Raw genomic sequence first — 22423 nt, 5'->3', positions numbered from 1 at the left:
TTCATGAATGAACAGGAACCCGAACGAAGAAAACTCCTATACACATCCATTGATTTCCATTCAACGAGTACATTCATTTATACGTCGCCCCTAAGCATACACCTTCTCGTTCCATCCGGGAAGAATTTGAGCATTCACGAATTTCGGATCATCGCGAACAACGTTCTTCGTGCGCTGCCACTTCTGCTTCGCGAAGGTCCACTCTGCAGTTTTGTATGACCCAGTTTATCAGAACTCTAACAAACGGATATGTCTCTACGTTGAGAACGCACCTTCCATGGTCGGGACGTGATTGCCGCTCTTCTCGAACTCATTTTGAGTGATACCCGCACGCTGCAGAACCGGCGACTCCTTGACGGTGGAAAGGACGACGTCGTTATTGGGGCTAATGGGCAACACATCAAGACAGGAACGCGGAAGAAACTGAGAGATCTTACCGAGAGAAGTAGAGCAGACCGAGCCTGTCGACGTGCTCCTGATCCTTCGGAGGAGCAGAAACCCTAGTGACCCGACCAAGGTGAGTCGTCTGCGTGGATGGCAAATATAACAGTAACGAACCGGTGGATGGTGCTCTTTACGTAGCCGCCAGTCAGGAAGGACAACGCGTCACAAGCGTTCACGGTCAGCGTGCCATCTTGGGGCTTCACCCACTTCCATTCGCCGTTCTTGGGGTTCTTGATCTGAAGCGCTGCAACAGGTTGACGGAACAAGAGGGTCCACGATCCGAGATCTAAATTCACAAATTGAGCCACGAAGATTTAGATCCAGAACCCACTGTGAGCACCTGTGTGTCCGCGGCCCCAGAGCCTCCCAAGCTTGATGTTCTCTTCAGGTGTGTACTTGGTATACTTCATGTAGCGGAGGTGGTCCTAGGCGCGGTTTAGCCGCCGACGTAATAGGACGGGATCTGTGCATCACAAGTCACCTCGCTTTTCACTTCATACTTGTGGATGTTGGTGAAGTAGTCCTCTGGAAGCTCGAGTGCGATCGCGAGCAGAGTGTGAAGATGGTCCAGGACTTCGGTATGAAGCGACTGCGCATGCAATCAAGAAAAGGAAAAATATGATAACGGCGAGAGGACAAACCCTTGCGAACTCCTCAATTTCACGCAGGCGCCCCTGAACGACTGCTGGATGCTCATGCTTAAAATCCCCATTGAATTCTGAAGAAGACGTGCGTCAGCATAGCTATCGGAGAACACTAATGGAGACTTACTGGGAATGTTGTAAACCTCGGTTCTGTCCCTGAGACCAGATGCTGCATCTAGACTGGGGGAATAAAGCGCCAACATTTGAGTACAGCGTATTTCCGCGAAAGAGGAAGCCTTACATCCGACGACCACTGGGAACATATCCATTGAAAGCACCGTTGTCTGCGGAAGCTTCGGAATAACTGAAAGATAGCAAACAGTGTGCACTTACCGAGACCCTCGGGGATGTACTTTAGCTTCTCCTCGAGTGGAATCTCGTAGAACTGCTTGCCGATCGAGAATTGACGGTTGACGCGCTCCTGGGAGATGTTGAAGTTCTTCACGTAGAAGAAACCATCTTCGTGAACAGCCTTGATCAAGGTGGCAGCAAGTTGTTTCTTGCCCTCTGGGGTGCCGAGCAGACTGAAATCCAGTGTGATCAGATCCGCCCAATCGAGAGTTTCCTATAAAGGCAGTCCTCGGTCAGTCTCACTTCAATTCAGCGGCTCGAAGTGACTGACCTGCGTCTCAGGAACAAAGTTAAAAGAACCGAGCTCGGGAACTGGGACAGGCATGATGGTGCAGACAACGACTTCGGTTCTGAGACCTGTCTTTTACCTCTTAGTCCCCCTGTCTTTTAAACAATCGAATGCACGTTATCTACTGATGTGTCTGAGACATGTCAGCTGAACGACGGTGGGAGGAACTGACCTCATCACCCCCTTCGATTTCGTGCGATTGCACGCACGGGGAGATTCACCAGTACTTCGAACGACGCCGTCTGTCGGCAAGTGCTCCTACATTGAACGATGCTGATAGTCAGACGATTAGCACTTGATGGATATCTCCCTCCCATGTTGTCACTCTTGCGTGCTCTTGCGAGGCATCATCTCCAAAAGATTCTGAAGATAAGTAACGCGCTCTCTGGTCGGGTTTTGTCAGAGTAGTGATGGCGGAACGTTGTAAATTCCCCAGAGACGTTGCGCGAGAGAACATATCTCGCACGAAAGTCGGAAACTTGTGTTCGCAGAGAGTCCAGCCGGTCTCAGATGTTCCCAGCTCCTGCCTAGGCTTCACAGAGCAATGTGTCGCTCAATTTCGGAAGAGACATGGCGTAGGATAGGGGTAGATTTACAAGCGAGGAATATTGCTGGCCAACTTGGCGAATGCTAGGCCTCGTGCGAACATCTTCTGATCAATTACGCAGAGTGCTTAACTTCCTGTAGTTCTGACTGACAATTGGTATTTTGAATGAAGAACAACACACCGGAACTGGTACTGACAACTGAGTGCTGAAGCTCACGGAATTTGCGAAGTAAATGCGATCCTGGTACTTCGCTTACACCATGTGCTTACGCAAGTGCGCCATCACCGTGACTTACGCTGGCAGGAGGTCGGCACTTGAAGCTTGAAGCTTGAGGGCTCACCAGGCCGCCAGACGTTTGGGTCCAGTTTCCACCCTTACGACCATCCTCGCCGTCGGTCTAGGGACGAGCTAAATACCCCAAGTTCCAATTCGGACTCGGTCCATCTCGTTGAGGTCGTTAGAGTGTGGTGCCGGTCCCATCCACGACTTGGAGACTCTCACAAAACGCGGGCTCGGCCTCCTTGCGCTGTTTGCGATATACCTCGTCCACAAGCTCACGGAATGTGGGATCGAGGGGCCCGAGGACTAGGGCCTCAGGCTTCACCAATCAAGGGGAATAAGTGGCGCATCGCTGTGGAGAATGTGGATGAAAACTCACGACGTACTGTAGAATGCATTCTCCCTTCATGTCTGTCCGGGCACGATTGGTCGGCCACAGTGGGGACCCCGGACCCGGCGCGGGCATAGTGGGCACCCTCGACTTCTACTGCAGCCAGCGCAGCCTTACTTCTAGACTTCTTGGTGGACGCGGCGGGATCATAGCACCCTTTTCTTACTACCCTTTCTTCACCTTCTTCGGCTCGCGTTGAGAGCGGATTGGATGCCGAGGCCTCATTGTCCGTCTCAGGGTACGGTGTCTACGCCCTTGCAGAGACCGATCGGCTATGCGAAGAGCAGCGTTGTCGCCCAATCGTCGCCTGCATCTCCGAGTCGTCGGTCGCATTGTCCGGATGGTCCTCATCCTCAACAATCCCGGTGGACTTGACCTTGTTGTTCCGTCCCGTTCAGACAGATCAGCTCATGCCTCGCGCTACCGGTGTCTTCGTCATGTGGTTCGGTAGATGGTCACGAAAAGGAGGATATCCGGATGAGGTAAGAGTTGCCAAATTACACCTATGACTGTGCAAAACGAACCGTGCACAATCACTTTGTATCAACACGGTTGTCACTTAGGAAAGGGCTTGCTCTCCGAGCAAGAACTTGCAGTGGCATCTCAGTGATCGCGGCCAAGGTGTGGACAACTAAGTTTGACAGACCGCAGGCCATTTCCCGGTAATGCCTGCCAATGATAAGAATCCCCGCTCAGATGAGCGCTCATCTATTTCCCCGCAGTAGGCACCTGTACAGCCTCTGGTTCAGATTTAAAGCAGCTTGCCTTGCGCAGCGACATTGCGCACTGACAACATGTCGGAACTCACAAGACTCACACTACAGCCAGACAATCCATGCAACACCAAGATCACCGATGAGGACGGTAACGTTCTCTACGTCGTGTACACCGAGCACGGCAAGAACGCGTCCACGACTCGCGTGCTCGACCCCCAAGACCATGTACTTGCGGCGTACGTATGGACCGACTACATCTCCTCTGACAGGGTCGCGCTAGGTGACCAGCCGCTCATCCCTCTGAGCAAATGGCTTCACAAGAGTATCATTCCATTCGTGGAGTGAGTACCTATTACCATGTGTATATCTGCTGTTTCTCATGCACTCCTGATAGTGACGTTTCGTTCAAGGACGACAAGGGCCGGAAGTACAAGTGGAAGGGAAACTCACCGGGGATGGCTCTCCAGGTTGGTCTATAGCGTCCGGGTTCCACAGCGGCATTAATTTTCGTTATCAACCTTAGCTCCATACAGAGGATGATGGCTTTAAGGAACCTATCGCGGGGTTCGAGAGATCGCGGAGAGATCCCAAGTCTGATCCAAAAAACTCTACCTGGACCCCTGCACAGCTCTTATTTATGCCACCCGCACTCGAAATCCGCGATACCGTTATCCTGTCGTTCCTGGTCCTCGAGAGAAGCCATAGGTCAAACGAACAGTCGAAGGACAACCTGATCAAGGGAGAGGTTGCTCTGATGGGGGGAATGCCGTTGGGGGGCTATTGAATTGACGACCAGCTCAGGCTAGTAGACCCTTGGCTCTAATCAAGACAGACATCGCTTTAAGGAGGTTGAGTGGCAAGGACACAACGGGAACGCCAATTGCATCGTGCTCGGCGACGGTTGGTACTGTAACATTATTTTGTGTTCCTGTTCTTGTACTTTATGCATCCCACATCTGGTGGACATTTTGGCCATTGATACCAATCAAATTACAGCAGTTCCAGAATATAATGATATTCGCCGATTTTTTTGCACGTGTTCCCAGAACGGAATTTCCATGTTTAGTATGAGTTGTCTGGCACCTCTGAAGGACGCGTTTGCCAGACGTGTCTGTACCGCCCCCAACCTTCGTCTCTCGTGCACCCCGCCAGGATGTCCTCCACCGTTCAGGATCCTGATAACTTTGATGAGATTATTGAGAAGGAAATTGTCCCTAATCTCCCGGAAAGATGTATGTGGAAATGTTCTCAATTCTCGCCTTCCGATAACAAGACAACACAGGCCTCCGTTACTTTGTCACGACACCTGCTCTTCATGCAAAAGCCATGAAAAAGAAGTCAGCAAAGGAGAAGAGGAAGGCTTCAAAGGGAAGGAAGTCTGCTCCATCTGTTGTGGTCAGTGATGATTCAGCCGACGAAGAAAATGTGCCACTTGCTCGTGAGAGTGAGGAGGAGGACGAGAGCGCATCTACTCGGAACAAGAAGAAGCAGAAGATTGATAACAAGGAGGTAGAAGTGACCGCTTATATCCACGTTATTGTCCCCGCAGCAGCAAGCTCACGCCCTTCAAAATCGAAGCCTACTCCCGACACGGTCGTCAAACAGGGACCGTTCTTCTTCAAGCTTCATGGCATTACCCTTCCCGATTTCCTCTCCAGTCTTGCGACTGCAACACCCTGTCGCCGCGATGCGATTCTTGTCAACAAGTGTCAGTGGAAATTCAAGACGCCCAAGAATGCAGAGCTCAAACCTCTGTCAGACGAGAACGGTTTCAAGGCAATGCTCACGAGTTTGGGACAGAGGAAGAAAGATTTAGTTATCATAATTAGTATGCCAGAGCCTGCAAAGGCCGCAGTTGTAAGCTTCGGTATTTATGTGCTTTTCTGATTCTGATTCCTCGGATAGCCCTGGGAGACAGGTGATGACGAGGACGATGGACCCCAATTTGTGCACGATGGAGGGTCAGAGGCTACGCCATTTCAAGAGCAGAAGGTACGGTGATCCCAATTGCTCTCGAGCGCATTTTTATTCTGTTGCTTATCTCTGATCAGGCGAGTCTGGACACTCTTATGGCACTCAGGCTTGCAGAACTGCGCGAAAAATACCCAGTTGGAAACTCATTCCTATTCCCTGGGAAGCGCATCTACCGTAACGATAGCAGCCATTACTGGGAGTTAACTGATCTGCGCCTGCAGGTGTGGGCGGCAAATATAGTGACTATATGCACCTTGTATTGCTCACACAGCTACTAAGACATAATTTACAAGCAGGTATCGGGAAAAGCAACCGTTGATGCCCCTCCCAATTCGAATCATTTTTCTCAGTCCGGACGCCTCAAGCTGCCATCCGAAACTAATGCTATCGCACCTGTTGCATCTGCCGCTTCGAGTCCTGGATTCCCTCAAGTAATGCCCAGTATATCTACCGCTACGGGCCATGGACTCCCTCAGATGATGCCTGGGACCTCCGATGCTCTGATGCATGCCTGTCTTCTGCAGCTGGTTCAACAACAGCAACAGCAATCAAACCCTCTGTCGACGCTTTCGCACCTTCTTTCGGCCGCCCTCTCCAACCCTCTTGCTCCAACCAACCCTTCTACTGTAGCCCTCATGAATCTCGTCAATTCCTCCACTGCTGTCAACAATCTCTCCGCTGCCATCAATCTGTCGTCCAACTCCACTACTTCAGCCGTTCCTACCGCTAATCACAACAACAATAAAGTCATACCGTTGCCTCGTGACATCACTGTCGCGGAGTTCTGCGCTAAATACAAGATCTCCGAGAATGACTGTTGCAAGCTCAAGAAACTTGAGGTCATCCTAGGTGATCGGCACTGTGAAGATCTCGAGAAGGAGATTTGGTCTGGGGATGCTGGCTTCTCAAAGCTTGGCTGGGATCGGTTCTGCGAGAAGCATGCTCTATTTTGCGATGAAGTGCTGTGTGGACTCTGGGACACCTGACATTTGCTCCATCTTCTTTTACCTTCATACCACTTTTCCTTTCTTGATACCATCACATTCAGTTCACAACTCATTGCAATTATTGATCAGCAACTCATACATTAGACATTCCAAGATATTGTCCACGACCAGTGCTGTAAACATACTATTCATTGTGTGCTATAATATACCCAGCATGACCAAACCACGCTTCGGCCTTTTCCGCCGTAATGCTACTGCAAGCTTCAAGTAATGCCGCAACTGGGTCTTCGGCACCCTCGATCTCAAATCGGTTACGGCGGATGTGTTGCTTGACTACCCCGACAGTCAGCCTGACACCACAGTATGCTGCCAGTTGAACTCACATGTACTGAATGATTCTTCAATCGGATTGAAATCGGGTGAGTACGGTGGGAGATATAGTAGCATACAGCCTGGAATCAATGAAAATCTATCAAAGGGTGAGGCAATGCATGTACTGGCTCACCTGCGGCCTGAATGACATCAGCAAGAGCATCATTGTGATGTATGCGGCAGTTGTCGAGCACGATAACAGACCGAGAATCAGGAAATGGGTTTGTCTGTGGAAGCTACAGTTCATGAGCAAATAGAGAAAGTGCAAAACAATGCAGAAATCATACCACATCCTCAACAATGAAATCATAAAACTCGAGAGCATCAAATGAGCCTTCGACCACACGTGCAGCCACATATCCCTGCTTGGACAATGCTGCTGCCACAGAGTATCGTATCCCTTGGGCAAAGGCATGCTGATAGTCTGCACGCTCGCCAGACATCGCATAGCCATAGTGACGAGCGGTAGTACGATCATTCTTGCTGGTTTCATCTATGAAGATGAACTCATCGCCACTTCCTGTGAAGTTATTGCGAATCATCTGTCGTCACTCCTCACGCCACTCTTCATTTCGCTCTCAGGCTATCTTGTGGAGAACCTTATGAGTAAGTCCAACATCTTGCAAATTTTGATGGAGGGCTGATGTTGAGATCACGATGTCATGGTGTATGCCTAGCCACCAGCAGAGTTCGTCAAGGTATGTGTCTGGACTGTCTTTATAGAGCAGATGTATAGCAGAGAGTACTGCCCAAGTGAGGATTCGCGGACAACCACGCAAAGGAGATGGAGGTCTATTGACCAAGCTGTATTCTGTGAAGATGTTCCTCCAGCGATAGAGGCTAGAACGAGAGACAGAGAGCAAAAATGACATCTTCCAGGTCCCAGCCTAGGTTCCACAGCCTCAAAGCACACTGCTTGAGATCAGAACTTATTCTCCGGTTGCCCATGATGCAGTAACAGATACAGGCAGGGCAGGAAGTCTCGTGGAGATGCTTCGAGCATTATCGAGCCTGCTCAGATGATCTTACTAAACATGGAAATTCCATTCTGGGAACACGTGCAAAAAAATCGGTGAATATCATTATATTCTGGAACTGCTGTAATATTCATTCCAGAAAGCCTGCAAATTCCCGGATTTGCCAGCTAGAAAAGTGAAACATGAATTATTTAAATTAAATTAAATTAAATTAATTAATTTTTGGGCCATCGCTACATCTATCGCCTGAGTGCCACATCGCCTGTAGGTTCAACACAAACCCCTCTGATAATGTCAGAGGGGTTTGTAACAAGGTACCAGTTATTGAAGAGGTCTGCAGGGTGGTGCAGCTAGTTGTTACTGGTTTGAAGCTGGAGTTACAATGCGATACTGATTGATAAGAAACCTGGTTGTAACTCACAATAACAGATTTATAATGAATTGCCCACCCTGGAGTGGGAATCAGATGATATCTGGTCATTATTTGACTCAAATCGCTTCACGACGAAACCCAGCTTCCCCACAGGAAGTGAATACTCACTGTGATTCTGCATCAAAGTCACTTCTCCTCGTCGCGAACATCTGCGGAGTGGCTGATTTATGAAACTTATGAGTTTTGCGGAAATTGTCATGGTGTGAGTATCATCGGCTATGTGCATAAACAAGGAAACTTAACACATTACCAGTCATCCACACCAGAAGAATGATGTGGCAACCGAAGAAGAGTTGTACTGATTTTATCAGAAGTTTGGCCCATCAGCTCGTGATGCTTTCTGATATGCTTCTCCCTATGACATCATGAACTACCAGTCACTTGTTAAGCTCACTATCGGAACCTTAGATTATGAAGGTCTCATCAGAGCTGCGAATGGACTGAACAGCAGAGAAGAAAATTTCCTTGTACAGCTGCTTCCTGAGAACAGAGCATCTTATGTCACCTCTGTAATCTCCAATGAGGTTATGGAGATGGTGTGGGAAATGTATCTTTGAGGTCAAGCTCAGCAGATCACAGAATTTGCCATGTTGTTTGCTAGCCATCCCTCCTCAAAATCAATCATAGGATGGATTATAGACACCTACGTGCACCCTGATCTGGTGCAGGGTGGGACATGGCCAATCCACTCATTGCAAAAATTAGTCAAGATGAGAGACAGTTACTACTCACACAACCCCCATAGTATTGCTACACAATCCTATGCTATCTCCGTGCAGATCCCTGAACTTCGTGACATCTTATTCTCAATGAATGATACAATTTCGGACTTCAAACTCGACCACTACTATCGACCTAGTGGGCAGAACAACACGATGTTCAACTTGCTTATGTGCATGCAGGAGAATGATCAAAACTATGTCACAGTGTTCCAGCTTACACTGGCAAAAAGACACCACGTCCAAGAGGAGGGGCTAAAGTTCTTGGAAGAAGCCTTTCACCTACCGAATAGAATGGCATCTATCCTCTCACCAGATATCCACTGCTTCTTGGTCATGCAGAGTTATGAGCAGGCAACATGCATGTTCCCTAAAGAATGGGATGATAAGTGGCAGAGCATTTTGAATGTGTATGCTCTAGAAATCGATTTGTGAGTTGCGATTAAAATGAACCTGCATCATGTATCAATACTGTTGTATCAATAATCTGTTGTATCAATATCTGTTGTATCAATTCTGTTGTATCCATAATTTGTGAGGTTGCACTTATATCACACAATAACCATTCAGTCATGGCTGACAATAACTATCGTGCAGTGTTTCCTTATGTCGAGGTAGGTCCCTCCATGTAGTTGACAATTAATGTATGGATGTTATAAATTGGGTAGAAATAATAGTAAGCCAGGATACTGATAATAGGGATGATGAAAAGGTCATGAGTCAGCAACACGAAGAGAGATCGGGCCTAACAAAGGGAGAGGCTTAATACTCACTGACTTTATAAATTTCCGGAAGATTACTACAGTCTACAGCCTCATCAGGAAAACTCAACTTTTTCTTAAGAGAACACTTAACTGCCTTAAACAGACTTATAGTTCTTATTTAAGGAAATAAGGACAAAAAGGGCATAAGCCATATTACATTAAGTGCCTAAAATCCAACTTATTGAGACTTATTTGAGAACTTATAGCCTTAAATAAGAGTTTTCAGAGCAAAAGGTCTTTAAGGAAAAGTGGAATTTTTCTGATGCTGAGTACCTTGCCAATCTCCTCTGTGTCAGTGGAGTGAATATCAACTTCCCCATAATAGCTTTAGAGCATGGCAAGATCCTCACGACCTTCAAGAAGTCACATCCTACCTTGACTGAAATATCAGTGAACGAATGCACACTTCAAGTCCAGAAGGTTGAACTTGTGGTCCAGATGACTCCACGCACTTGTATTTGCAGTGATGTTCAACAGCATACACAGGCTGCAAGTGACCTTCACCAGGTCACCACGGTATAGGCTGAAGAGGCTTGCTGCAAATGTCAAGCTTGAAGCTAGTCGGAAACCAGTCGACAAGTTTAGATAGTCTTTTTCATCTTGATAATGTTAACCACGGCATCCATGTCCTTTGGGGATAATATCACCACCATACACAGTGTACAGAACTTGAAGGACGCAGACCACTGAGTTGTGCAAGTCAGTAAACAGGCATATAAGAAAGCAAAAGTATGGTTACTGTGATTGCCCTCCCTCGGGTCCTACTTCACCTGCTGGTTATTGGGCTTAGAGAAGATTATGTCATTGACCAAGTTCTACTCATGGTGAGTCACATCTCGGCAGAGATGATATGTGCAAAAGTTGACAATGATAAATGTAAGTGAAGCCACAGACACTACTTCTGGTTCTAAACAAGATGATTCATAAGGCTTCGAAACAATGCACGATCATTTGGATACAGACCCCCATGTAAATGTGTGCAACAAGTTCACCACAATGTCATGCACCAAAAGTGTTTGGCTTGTGAACACGTAACCACCGGTGAAGCGCTCGATGAAGAAGTCACGTGACTAAGATGGAACCCGAGAATGTTTGGCTGAGCGTGTCATCTGATGCTCACATTATGCTATTGAATGGAAAAAAACTCGGAAAGTGCTTTCTCCCTACTTCTCCCTGCTTGCTTTATGCTATTGGACATGGAGGTCCCAAGAGTTTTGTCTTTCCTGTTTCTCCCTGCTCACTTTATGCTCTTGGACACGAAGGTCCTAAGACATTTTTCCTTCCTACTTTCCCCTTTGATCACGTGATGCTCTTATTTTGCTATTGGCCAATCTGCCATGTAACACTACTATGTAATGGTCACAACGGGTGACATCTGAGGGGTATAAAAGGACCCTCGAGGTGCCCTGACCCTCAGTCTTCTCTCTCCACTTATAGCCCTTATAAGTGAAGAGTTCACCCTCCACTTGTAGCTTACCCTACAAGTGATAAACTAAAAGAATAGGAGTTTATTCCACTCCTCCCTGTAACTTGTTACTCATAATCAAAAGGATCCCAATGAAGTCAGTTCAGCGCAGGCAGTGAGTTGTTACTGCACTCTCATATAGTCTCTTTTGGGTAGTCTAGCACATGGTTGCTAGATACTCAAACCATTCTCGGAAAGTTCTCAGAAAGCATGTAGGAAAGTTATCAGCCAGGCACATCATTTAGGACATGCGCACTCGGTAAGCCCTGCACATAGTTGTAGGCACATGAATAGGAAGACGATGAAGACTCGGAAAGCCCTGCACTGGTTGTAGGCCTTGTATAAGAAAACTCGTTGAGCCCTGCACTGGTTGTAGGCATCATATCAGAAGAAAGAATGCAAGCCCTTGCACACGATTGCTAGGCATCCTCCCACATTTCTCCATCTGTATTGTGCAGACTCCCCATTCGACTTCAGACAACAAGACACACATATAGCTCAGGCATCCTTAACCAACTATCATAAATTTGACATCAATGAACAACTGTGATAGCCCAGCATATTTTCCCTTTTGCCATGCCCGGTGAACCATAGCGAAGTACCACTCACTTGACCAGGAGTCAAAAGCTCCTCCGGCCAAGGCCCATGCATACCCCGAGTCGACAACAATACTTCAAGCAGTGCGAGCTGAAGCCGCAAACAAGTGTGGGTACAACTCCACCTGGGCATGACTCATAACAAAATTATCGAGGTGGTGAGAGCCATATGAAGGCACCCTACAGATGGCAGGTGGACGTCACAAAGGCTCTCCTACTCGGTCTCGATTATTCCATAGTTGCTGACATGGGTGCTGAGAAGACACTTCCCTTAGGATCATCCAGCAGATTGTTGTCAAGAACAGTGCTGCCTTGATTAAGTTCCAACAGTAAACTACATAAATTGTCGTCATGGGGCATGGCGCACAGCACCCGGGAAATGGAGGGTCTAGTAGGGAACGTGGTACAGTGGCTAGCTACAGTGCATACAGCCAGGTCGCGTCTGCGCGACGCATTGTGGCATCTGTTCACGTGACCGTGACATACCCCCCCTCTATATATGCGAAATTCACACGTTCAGGTAGTGCCTCTCTAGTGTTGTTGGCAGAAGTCTGCCATTCTGCCGTTCTGTTCTGCCGAACTGGCAGTTGCCAGCAGTTGCCCGGCGGGCTTGGGCAGAACCTGGCAGAAGTACCAGTCAAACTGGGGCTATAGTCAGCGGGAGAGACTTTTAAGGCCTAAATTATCTCCTGCATTCAGTGTGAGCATGACACTGACATATGAATCTTCCGGTTGGTCCGTAAAACGTCCAAATTGGGGACATTTCCATGCTCCGAACAATGGTCACCTGACATTTTAACCCTAACTTAGGAGATGAAAGCGTAAAAATGGACGCAAATGAACTCAGCATCGCTCGTACAAAGCCCAAGAGTCTCAATTGACCAATTGTAAGCTTTCTAGTTTTCTGTCTAGTTGTATGTTGTCCTTCTACCACAGACCATGCAATTTATGGGCCAGGAGTTTCGCCAAGTTTCGCCACCTCTGGCAGTTGCCGTTCTGCCGGTTCTGCCGGCAGAACTCCCTGATTTAGTTCTGCCCCCGACACTATGCAGCCTCTCACACGTCTTTTTCGCACTCCGAACGGCTGGTCCCGAGACTAGGTTAACCCATGTCACTCTCTACCCCGGCACATACGCCCCAGAGCGGCCTAATTCTCGCGGTCAACGCTGGCTCTTCCTCACTCAAAATCTCACTTTTCCACCGCGTCTCGGACATAGCGCCTGAAAAGGGGTCCACTCACGACGTTGTGTCTCTCCTGCTAAACTCGAATGTCTCGAATATCTCTGCTCCTCCCGCGTCTTTCACCTTCTCCCTCGTTTCGCACCGGGAGGGCCGTGAGGCGAACAAGCAGCCCGTCGAGTCTATCAAGGACCACGCAACCGCGTTCTCTCACTTTCTTGACTACCTCAAAGAAGAGGCGAGCATTGACCGCACTGAAATTGTGCACGTATGTCACCGTGTTGTCCATGGCGGCGACTACTTGGAGCCTGTCGTGATCACGGAGGAGAGCTACCACCATATCGAGACGCTGTCGGATCTCGCGCCGCTGTGAGTTCTTGAACCCGTGTGCTTGATGCAGCTCGAAGAGGGGTTACTGATTCATGTATGCCTTAGACACAATGGTGGAGCATTGTCGGTCATGGAAGCGTGCATCGTGGCCCTACCTAGAGCCAATTCAATTGCGTACTTCGACACATTGTTCCACCGACCCATCCCGGAACATATCGCCAGCTATGCCATCCGCCAGGACATTGCAAAGAAGCGGGGCCTGAAGAAGTACGGCTTCCATGGGCTGAGTTGTGCGTACTGCCTGATGTATTGTTGTCGTGCCGCACTCACCTCTCTGCACAGACTCGTATATCCTCGAGGCAGTCAGCCAGTATCTGCAGAAGGTACGCACCTGTTTCTACTCTACTCTCCACAATGCTAATTTGTCGCAGGACCCGTCCGAGATGAACCTGATCGTGATGCACCTCGGTTCGGGCGCATCCGTCTGCGTGATCAAGAACGGCAAGGCGTATGACACGACGATGGGGCTGACGCCCCTGAACGGGCTGCCGGGCGCGACGCGCAGCGGGACAGTGGACCCGTCGCTTATTTTCCACTATACGAATCGCGCGGGGCGCATCACCCACGACCGGCGCCTGGCGGTGGACGTGCACGTCACGTTGGCGGAGGACATTCTCAACCGCCGCGCGGGCTGGGCCGCGCTCACGGGCACCGCGGACTTTGCGGTCATCGTGCGCAAGATGAAGGAGGCTGGCCCGGACGCGAGCGGCGGATGGGACGGCGAACAGAAGTATCGGCTAGCATTCGATCTGTTCGTCGACCGCATTGTTGGGTACCTCGGCTCGTATTTTGTCAAGCTTCGCGGGAAGGTTGACGCGCTTGTGTTTTCGGGCGGGATTGGCGAGCACAGTGTGGAGCTGCGCGAGGAGGTTGCCAGGAAGGTCGCATGTCTTGGGTTCGTGATAGACGAGAAAGCTAACGCGGAGGTGGGTTCAGGCGACTGGGTTGTCGCTGAGGTTGGCGCGAACCACGATGATGGGAAGCGGATGCTCGTGTGTCAGACTGATGAACAGGTGCGCGTTTCTATCCTGAACTTCTCCCCTCCTGCGCTGATGAAGCATTGTCTGCATCCAGCTTGAGATGGCGAAGGAGTGCGCGCTCGAAAGTCGGTTCTGGGAGCAAGTGCTTAACTGAAACCGAACGATGACCGAGAAGTTGAACCCCGCTAAAATCTGTATTACAAAAGGATACTGTATTTTTCTTCTTGGGGCTGTAGTGACTGCCAGACACTTGTTTTATTTGAGAGTCTCGCATCCCCTTGGATAGGAAATCTGTGGAACGTTTAACATTCAGTAATCATGCCTGCCTGAATGTTATCTGTTGGTGTGTATTTGCAAGTGAATGCGAATCTTCCGGGTCACCAACTGTCGCTTCAATTATCACATGCTACTCTGGGTCTCCACCTTCCGTCCTCGTTTCCTCCCATCTTCCAGACGCAATAGCTCGACGACGGCTGCGAATTTCGCCGAGTTTTCGATATGTACGGAATCGCATACGTCAGGAGAAGATATTGAGGTTCAAATAAGGCCGGCTGGCCTAATGGTTAAGGCGTCAGTTTCCGGTTTCGCACGTGACTAGCGGGGAAACCATTAGGCTAGTGTGTTTGGAATAGCTGAAGATTCTGGGTTCGAATCCCAGGTTGGTCGCATTTTTCTCATCGTTTTTGAAAGAGCTTACTTAGAGCAAAGTTTACAAATGACATGGTTATCATACTATAGAGATTACAAGTTCGGAGCTACACTACCAGATGAGCCGGGTACCGGACGGATGACCAGGACTGGAGTTACCTGGTGGATAACCGTCGGTTACCCATCAGAGGGTTTTGACACAGTACCCACCATGTAAATAATATAGTTAACTGTAGTTTAACCAATGATGGCCATCACAAAAAAGGCGCGGAACTTGTAATGCGATTATATTGCAATATAATGTGATTAGAATGGATAAAATCATCAGAATGAGCAGAATGAATAAAAGGGCAATCTGTCTTAACAATGAAAGGTTAGGACTTTGATAAAATGCTGTTAAAATGTGCTGTTATTCTCGTTACAAGTAGTAAAAGTACCGTGACACTTGCAATCACCAGAAGAATTATGCCCGTTGCAATGGCATACCATTCGGTACATGAGTGGCCGCAATTGTTCTGAGTACCGGAAGAATAATACTCATTCTGATCACTATCCATGGTGGTCACAATAATAAAATTGATTGCAAGCGGTACACTATGGGGTTATACAACAACAGACAATTCACGCCGTGTTCCTGTTCGCAAGCATGGCACCCTGCGAAGAATCCTCGACATTAGCACCACTGTCATGATCCCAGTTCTTGTCGGCTTGCTGAGCGCGCATACGTGCAGCGATAGACATATGCCCTGCAGTGTTCTCAATGTCAGCGTCGCTGTCCGAGTCTTCGAATTCATTGCCGAGGACCTCACTATGGGTTTGCTAGAATATTAGGCACTATGGAAATGACAGGGTCAGCACAATGTACGTGGTCCAGTAGTCTAAGAGAGTCTGTAGTTGAGCGGGTGTCATGTCTTGCTCCATAAACTTAACGAGTCGGTGGTAGAATTCTCCATATAGGAACTTCCCACCATCGCCGCCCACGCTCATGGTTCCTTGTGATGATAACAAAAAATGGACCTGCCGACGATAGAATGTCAGTAAATTTCCGGACATGCTTGTCAGAAAATACCACCATCACTGAATAGGCTATCGAACCAACAGTGATCGACCGGATGCGGTAAATCATGACCTTCAGCTTGTGACTTCCTCCCTGGTTTTTCTTACTACCACCATTGCTTGTCAAGGTTGGACCGGCACGTCCAGCAGAAGGTCCCCAGAGGATGTGGCGTAGCGCCTGTACAACGCCAATGGTAGCTTCATGCATCGAGGTAGCACACATAGAGACTTACCTTGATGAGCAATTCATTGTGTAGAAATCCTTTGATAAGATCTTCCTGATTGGTCTCCTCATTCTCCCACAGAAAGCTTGGCCAGTCGCTCGCACCAGCAGGATAGTTCTTGCTTCCATTGCACAAGCCCTCGTGTACTCTGCAAGTCCTCAGTGGTGTATCAGCGACGTAGTGGATGTATCAGATGATAAAAACTCACGCTGGGTCTTCCCAATGGTAGGAGGCAGGACATAACAAGCAACCACATTCTGGATGGTTGAAACCGCGGAGTGACTTGTGGTCCTTATCGATGCGGGGCTCAAATTCATGCCAGTACAGTATGTCACCTCTAATGTCATGTATGTTACAAGCACGAACGGAGTTCCATCCTGAGTCCAGCTTCATCTGACAATTAGTACTGATCAAGCCTTGAAGATACCACATACCATGTGTGCGATCTCTATGGGTCCTGATTCACTGCGCTTCTTAAGCTCATCGGGTACCGTGGGGGCATACTTGCAGAGGATCTTGTATAACCCGTGTATTTTCCTTTGCCTGAAGAAACATTACATCGGAATCAGATGAGTCATAACCAAGATTGTATTGTACTACTACCTGTATGAGACAGTCGACATGTCTGTGTGTGAGTTCCATGTAAAGCCGACATCTATAATCGTCTGAATGTCACGCCAGGCATCTCCCATGATGCCAAAGATGGCACCCTGGCGATAAAAGGGGTGCCTGTGACAGCTGAGGCAGAGTATGATGCCGTAAGATAATCTTGAAGGTGGTGTGGGAATCAAACTTGCCTTTTTTTGATAAGACGCATGTCGTCAGTATCATCCTCATTGTGGCCAAGTTTGAAGTGGTGACGTTGTGCTGGGATCACTTGCCCTTCTTTGGCCATGTATTCGGCAGCGTGCGAGGATGGAGAGGAAGCAAAGAAGTCATTGATGGACCGGCTTCGTGTATTTGTGCTGCGTGAGGGACTGTATAGTATTAGGAACAAATTTCAAGGACCGCGACTGATCGCTAAAATGTCAGACCAGTTGAGACTAGCACAATCGAGAACCTGAACCTAGAGCTCATCATAATCATCGTCAATGTCACTAGGGTCTGCATCGTCGACGTCACTGGGTTCCTCCACATTCTCCTCATCAAGGTCCGCAAGGTCCATGTCATCAGCAGCTTCAGCAGCTTCAGCAGGTTCAAGCACTTTGATATTGTCCAATGTCACCAGAACATTATTCACGGATGATGGTGGAGTGCCGGTGTGCTCTTATGAGGTAAGATCTTCATCCTCAGACATGGTTTCGACATGCTCGAGCTGCACTTCAACGTGTCCAATGCCAAGGCCAGCAAACCGAGTGAACATGTCTCGGTCAACAAATCTGTGGAATGAGTGAGAAGCTAGAACATTCAGTGAGACATCACGCACCGATTGACATAGTAGTATCTCTAATCACCCTCAGGATCACGGGCAACTGAGGGCAAGTCAGTGATATGACCGTGATGAAATGCGGGAATCAAGTGGCAAGCTCGGATCACCTGCGCTGGATTGATAAAACCAAAGGCATTTGGAGAGCTAAGTGGTTCAAATGCGACACATTCCATGCGTTTGACGGCAGGTCCATGTGTGAATATGTCTACCGTATGCATCCAGCGTACCCACAGAAACTCCATGCACTTGGGCTCCGACATTCCCGGGTGCAGGATTAACGTATGATAGATGCCGAGTACTGATGCAAACACCCAACGCCGTGATGAGACACCAGGAGTTGTAGGGTGGTATATCGTAATCGCACACTTGCCAATGCGGGAGTTAATAAGATCTTGATCCCGCTGGACATCGTACGTTGTGTAGTTGATGCGAGCAATGGTGTGCTGATAAATGCAGTCATGGTGAATGGTTACCTGAATGTCGGGGTCAAGCGCAGTTTTGTCTATGCTACTTAGTTGGTCTTGCAAGTATAAGCGCAGATCAGACACGAAAGACTATGAGACGACTTCAGATATAGGCTTCAGGATCTGACTAGTAACATACCTGAATTGCGGGGTCATCGGGTTGACCTGCTTGCCAGTCTCGAAGAAAAATGATGTTTTTTTTGCTCAGCGGCAATATGGTCATGCACCTTTGGGTCCATGTTCAAGAATATTGTCGCGTCACCATCCACTTTGGTCGGGGACATTCCGGGAACATCTACTCCTTGCTCGCGAAGATCATGAGCCATTTGATGCATGCGGGTTTGACGTACGTCAATCTTGACCAGTTGATCATTTGTCTTGCATTGGTTAGTACGATGGTAGCGAGCCTTGACTCGGCGATGTTCGTGCTCGCCCTGGGATGTTATTTTGTGGTCAACTGTAAGCAGTGAAAGCATAGGCAGACTCACCAATTGAGTGCTGTAAGAATCAGTCGTCCCAGAGCACTTGATGCAATGTACGTAATCCCCAAGCATGTGCCCCTTAATTGTACCCATGTTGAATGTGCGTGCACGATGTTCAGACCGATTTGTAGCTGCACTAGAGGTTGGTCCACCTCGTGCGGCATTTTGGCGTACTTGTGCACGCTGGCGAGCAGCATACTCCACCTCTGTTTCCTTAGTTGCAAAGGCCTCACATGTCACCGCAGTAAAGTAATGTAAGTGAGTCCCCAGGACAGTAGTGGTGTGGTCCAGTACACGAAGAGATGTATCTGTGTGCATACGCATCTTGGCAAGGCCGTGCCAGGATAGTTTCATTGTGCGGCGATGGGAGCAGACCTTCGAAACATGGAATACAACACTGTGCACGCAATTAGCAAAACAGCTGTGACATGAAGGCAAGCATAAATGTCCTCGAAGTCCCGCGCAGCCATCCGCTTCATCTCAGATACATTGGCGGCAAATGCACGTATAGTGGTCTGACCAAATGTAGGAACCTGCCGAAACCTGTGGCACAAGTAAGAACATTCTACAGGGATGAAGTACTTGAGCACTTACCTCCTATTAAGTTCATGTACCAAATCTCCATCGTGGGCCTCTAGAATTCTGATGAGGTGCACAAATAGGGCCTTCCATACACCAAGTTCAAATTCATGCAGAAGATCCACAACGAGGAGGAGGAAGAGGTTGAGTCCAAAGCATAGCAGACGATTGGAGAATACATTTTACACCTGTCTGTTAGCATGAGAACCGCCATTCAGGGTAACTCTGCGCACCTCCATCGGCACCAACGAATCTCCTTTCAGTAACTCATCAACCTTGGTGCTGTTTACAACATAGCCTTGTTTGTAAATAAGATCACGAGTGTGCGCCACTCGGGTTTGTCGTGCGACACTATCTACATGAGCTGATGTCTCGTGAAGCGTATGATCCGCCTGTGTTCCCAGTTCTGGAATTTTATCCATTGTAACTAGACAACGAGGGCATGGACAACACCCCTTGTCACGCAGAGTGGCAATCAATACTCTGGATTCCAATCAGATCGAAAACAAGTATGGGTTAGGTCATGACTCACTTTTCTGGATAGTCGGCTGAGTAAGTGAATATACGCGGATATACTCGACGCCGCACCCCATCAATGCAGTCGACGACAATTCCATGTTCATATGCATACATAAACTCATCATTGAGAAGTAGGCCCCATGCTTTTTGAAAGAGTTTGCGTCGACAGTGGGTCAAAACGTGGGCCGTCGCAGCCTTGCCCTTGTTCTGAGAGCGAATGAAGTCTTGTACATGGTCAGGCAACTGTCATTGAGTCAGCATCAAAGATGTCACAGGATAAACAAGTCACTTACGGAGGGAAAATATGCAACATGATGGGCAGCTGCTGCAGTTGGGCATGCATGAGCATACTTTGACTGGTTTGCAAAATACATGTAATTTGGCCAAACCTTCGACTGTCCAAACTGAGAAATGTGGGTCGCGTCCGACCAGAACATCAAGCCGATGATGGCCCATGGTAGGTCACATCCCGGTTCTCGTGGGGAGTGTTGTAGCTGAAGGTCCTCGTTCACAAACACCTCCGAGTTGTAAAGTTCACTGTAAACGTGTTCTGGTGCTCCATCGACCCCAGGGTGCTTGTATTCCACAAATGACGGGTCAAATACGAAGTCGCGAGCTGCAGGATTTGAGCTCAATGTCTCTTTGATCTCCGTGCACAGGTTTTTGTGCCAGAAATCCGGGACCGTAAACTGCATGCCAGGAATCACATGCTCTGCCTGAGTGTCCTCCACATGTTCGCGTCGCTCCGTGCGCCCCCGTGCATTATTCGTAGCACGCCGAGAGGCCTGTGTAGACTTCTCTCCTGTAGGTATACCAATTGTCACTCCTGATTTTTGCCACCCTCCTCGCTCATCGGACTATGGTGTTTGCTCATCATTGGCTAATTCTTCATCGAGCCTGTTAAAACTGACACCTAAAAGATCGTCCGAATTAAAGTCCTTGCGAGTGACCAGGTTCTGCATTGCATCGCGCTCTGCCTGAGATTTTTTGTCTTCGGCCAGCCAGTAGTGGTGTGCGAAATGCCAAGCGTTGAGATTAGGATAGAGGAATATAATGTCCAATACCGAACGTCTCGACTTCTTTGTGGCCGCCTGGTTCACAGTAGGCACGTAGCATTCTTCGAGATTGACATCCGTGCGGGGAGCCTAAGAAGGCCGCCGCTTGTACAAGAAGCTGAGACTGAAACGGTTGGCCACAGTGCGAATCTTCTCTGTAACGAGAAGAAGTATGCGGCGCGAAGGCTGCAGAGGCTGTGGATTCTGTGTAGATTCTGGGTGTTGTATATCCAATCCACCAGGCCCTGTAGGCAGTGAATCTCGAACCTTCCAGGTGGGATGCAGACGACGGCCACTACGGGTGCGCAGCTCGTTGGTTATCTCAGGCATGGATGCGGCATCCGCGAGCAAGTCTCCTGATGAGATATCTCCACCAAATGATGAGCCCTGAAGAGTGTTGCACCATCAGCACTAGATCTGACCCAAAATTGGAATAAGTCACATACTTCAAATGCAGTTTCGGGCAGAGATGCAGAGTACAGCTCTCTGTGCACCTGCATTCCAGGTACAATGATGTGGCCATCATTCTAAATTACATTGAGAAGTCTGCCAGTGACCAAGTACAACCGTACATACCGTTTCCATGCGCGGCCTTTTCAATGACGGGTCAGCCCCCAATACCTGCGCGAGTTCGTACGTTTCCCGCGAAGCACGTATAGCGACCACACATTTCGCTTTGTGAGTGTTGTAATGACGAACTTCACTGTACGACTTCCCGCACTGACATCGTGGCATCCAGGTGGGATAGATGCGTCGCGGTTACTCTTGATGCCAGCGGATTTGACTTGAGAAAGAGGGTGGAAATAAATTAAATAGAAATTATCGCCTGCGCAAAGAACACCATCAGTGGTCACACTCGATGCAGAGAAATTCAGTACTCACGGTGGTAAAATACGGTGTGAATAGTGACTTGGACACGCACAACGAGTGTGCTGTGATATTGAGAGTTGAACGTTGAGTCCCACAGTGGGAAAATTTGGGTCATTGAGGTGCCGGTCCAGCGCTGTAAGCGTCCTCTGTTTCCTTCCTCTTGACCGCGCCATTCCCCATCCCCTGCAACCCAATGTCAGCTCCACCTGACCATGGTTGAGTCATCGAGTGCAGTAGCTCCAACGTGCTGAATGGCTATCCCAATGTGGAGCCTCTCACTCTAATTGTTGTGCCGAGAACACTGGATCCTGTGGTAAGTCAAGCCTCGTATTACTCATTCCACTTACTGCAATGTTTGGGTGGTACAGAATATAGTTCTCTGCACCCCCCACCCTGAAAGTAAACCTTTGACGGTGGTTGTTATTCCAAGGACAGTCGATCCAATAGTCAGTGAGAGCAGAAACACTGTCAGACGTACTTGAGACTCACAGGAACTCAATATCTAGACCATCCACCTGGCAGAGAGGAAACCAAGGGAGTTGCATTCGGCGGCATCGAATTCTCTGCAACTGACGTCCCGTTATAACTCTACGACGAAGCAGCAGCATGAAGACTCACCTCTGCTAGCTCCGAAGAGGA

At 48.6% G+C, this 22423-nt stretch overlaps 8 protein-coding genes and 1 non-coding gene across 9 annotated transcripts; 4 read left to right on the top strand and 5 right to left on the bottom strand.

Moving 5' to 3' along the window:
• Window positions 1-90: 90 nt before the first annotated feature.
• Window positions 91-1764, bottom strand: SCP_1202780 (UPF0676 protein; the record flags this gene model as incomplete). Its single annotated transcript, XM_027763161.1, has 11 exons — window positions 91-203; window positions 273-385; window positions 438-500; window positions 559-730; window positions 785-869; window positions 926-1033; window positions 1086-1162; window positions 1216-1268; window positions 1330-1372; window positions 1422-1653; window positions 1711-1764. 11 exons carry the CDS (start codon window positions 1762-1764, stop codon window positions 91-93), a joined length of 1113 nt encoding a protein of 370 aa, XP_027618962.1.
• Window positions 1765-2733: 969 nt separating this feature from the next.
• Window positions 2734-3021, bottom strand: SCP_1202770 (hypothetical protein; the record flags this gene model as incomplete). The annotated part of the gene is made up of 2 exons (XM_027763160.1): window positions 2734-2874; window positions 2935-3021. The coding sequence occupies 2 exons, from the start codon at window positions 3019-3021 to the stop codon at window positions 2734-2736; spliced, it is 228 nt and encodes a 75-aa protein (XP_027618961.1).
• A 719-nt stretch (window positions 3022-3740) lies between these two features.
• On the top strand, window positions 3741-4446 carry SCP_1202760 (predicted protein; the record flags this gene model as incomplete). The annotated part of the gene is made up of 3 exons (XM_027763159.1): window positions 3741-4003; window positions 4057-4129; window positions 4186-4446. The coding sequence occupies 3 exons, from the start codon at window positions 3741-3743 to the stop codon at window positions 4444-4446; spliced, it is 597 nt and encodes a 198-aa protein (XP_027618960.1).
• A 369-nt stretch (window positions 4447-4815) lies between these two features.
• SCP_1202750 (hypothetical protein) lies at window positions 4816-6622 on the top strand (the record flags this gene model as incomplete). The annotated part of the gene is made up of 5 exons (XM_027763158.1): window positions 4816-4894; window positions 4945-5519; window positions 5568-5654; window positions 5714-5875; window positions 5933-6622. The coding sequence occupies 5 exons, from the start codon at window positions 4816-4818 to the stop codon at window positions 6620-6622; spliced, it is 1593 nt and encodes a 530-aa protein (XP_027618959.1).
• A 145-nt stretch (window positions 6623-6767) lies between these two features.
• Window positions 6768-7497, bottom strand: SCP_1202740 (hypothetical protein; the record flags this gene model as incomplete). The annotated part of the gene is made up of 4 exons (XM_027763157.1): window positions 6768-6916; window positions 6967-7035; window positions 7089-7191; window positions 7243-7497. The coding sequence occupies 4 exons, from the start codon at window positions 7495-7497 to the stop codon at window positions 6768-6770; spliced, it is 576 nt and encodes a 191-aa protein (XP_027618958.1).
• A 5520-nt stretch (window positions 7498-13017) lies between these two features.
• Window positions 13018-14612, top strand: SCP_1202730 (Probable acetate; the record flags this gene model as incomplete). Its single annotated transcript, XM_027763156.1, has 5 exons — window positions 13018-13457; window positions 13524-13708; window positions 13761-13801; window positions 13850-14491; window positions 14553-14612. The coding sequence occupies 5 exons, from the start codon at window positions 13018-13020 to the stop codon at window positions 14610-14612; spliced, it is 1368 nt and encodes a 455-aa protein (XP_027618957.1).
• A 391-nt stretch (window positions 14613-15003) lies between these two features.
• Window positions 15004-15124, top strand: SCP_t1202720. Its single transcript has 2 exons — window positions 15004-15040; window positions 15089-15124. It is a non-coding gene; the product is annotated as a tRNA-Arg (tRNA).
• A 603-nt stretch (window positions 15125-15727) lies between these two features.
• SCP_1202710 (hypothetical protein) lies at window positions 15728-17009 on the bottom strand (the record flags this gene model as incomplete). Its single annotated transcript, XM_027763155.1, has 7 exons — window positions 15728-15914; window positions 15972-16123; window positions 16176-16340; window positions 16396-16534; window positions 16595-16773; window positions 16821-16929; window positions 16990-17009. 7 exons carry the CDS (start codon window positions 17007-17009, stop codon window positions 15728-15730), a joined length of 951 nt encoding a protein of 316 aa, XP_027618956.1.
• A 3995-nt stretch (window positions 17010-21004) lies between these two features.
• Window positions 21005-21414, bottom strand: SCP_1202700 (hypothetical protein; the record flags this gene model as incomplete). The annotated part of the gene is made up of 2 exons (XM_027763154.1): window positions 21005-21301; window positions 21361-21414. The coding sequence occupies 2 exons, from the start codon at window positions 21412-21414 to the stop codon at window positions 21005-21007; spliced, it is 351 nt and encodes a 116-aa protein (XP_027618955.1).
• Window positions 21415-22423: the final 1009 nt, after the last annotated feature.

This window comes from Sparassis crispa (assembly GCF_003851025.1).
Source record: "Sparassis crispa DNA, contig_000010F, whole genome shotgun sequence".
Taxonomy (NCBI): domain Eukaryota; kingdom Fungi; phylum Basidiomycota; class Agaricomycetes; order Polyporales; family Sparassidaceae; genus Sparassis; species Sparassis crispa.
The sequence above is the reverse complement of the archived record's forward strand: the minus strand, read 5'-3'. Positions and strand labels throughout refer to the sequence as shown.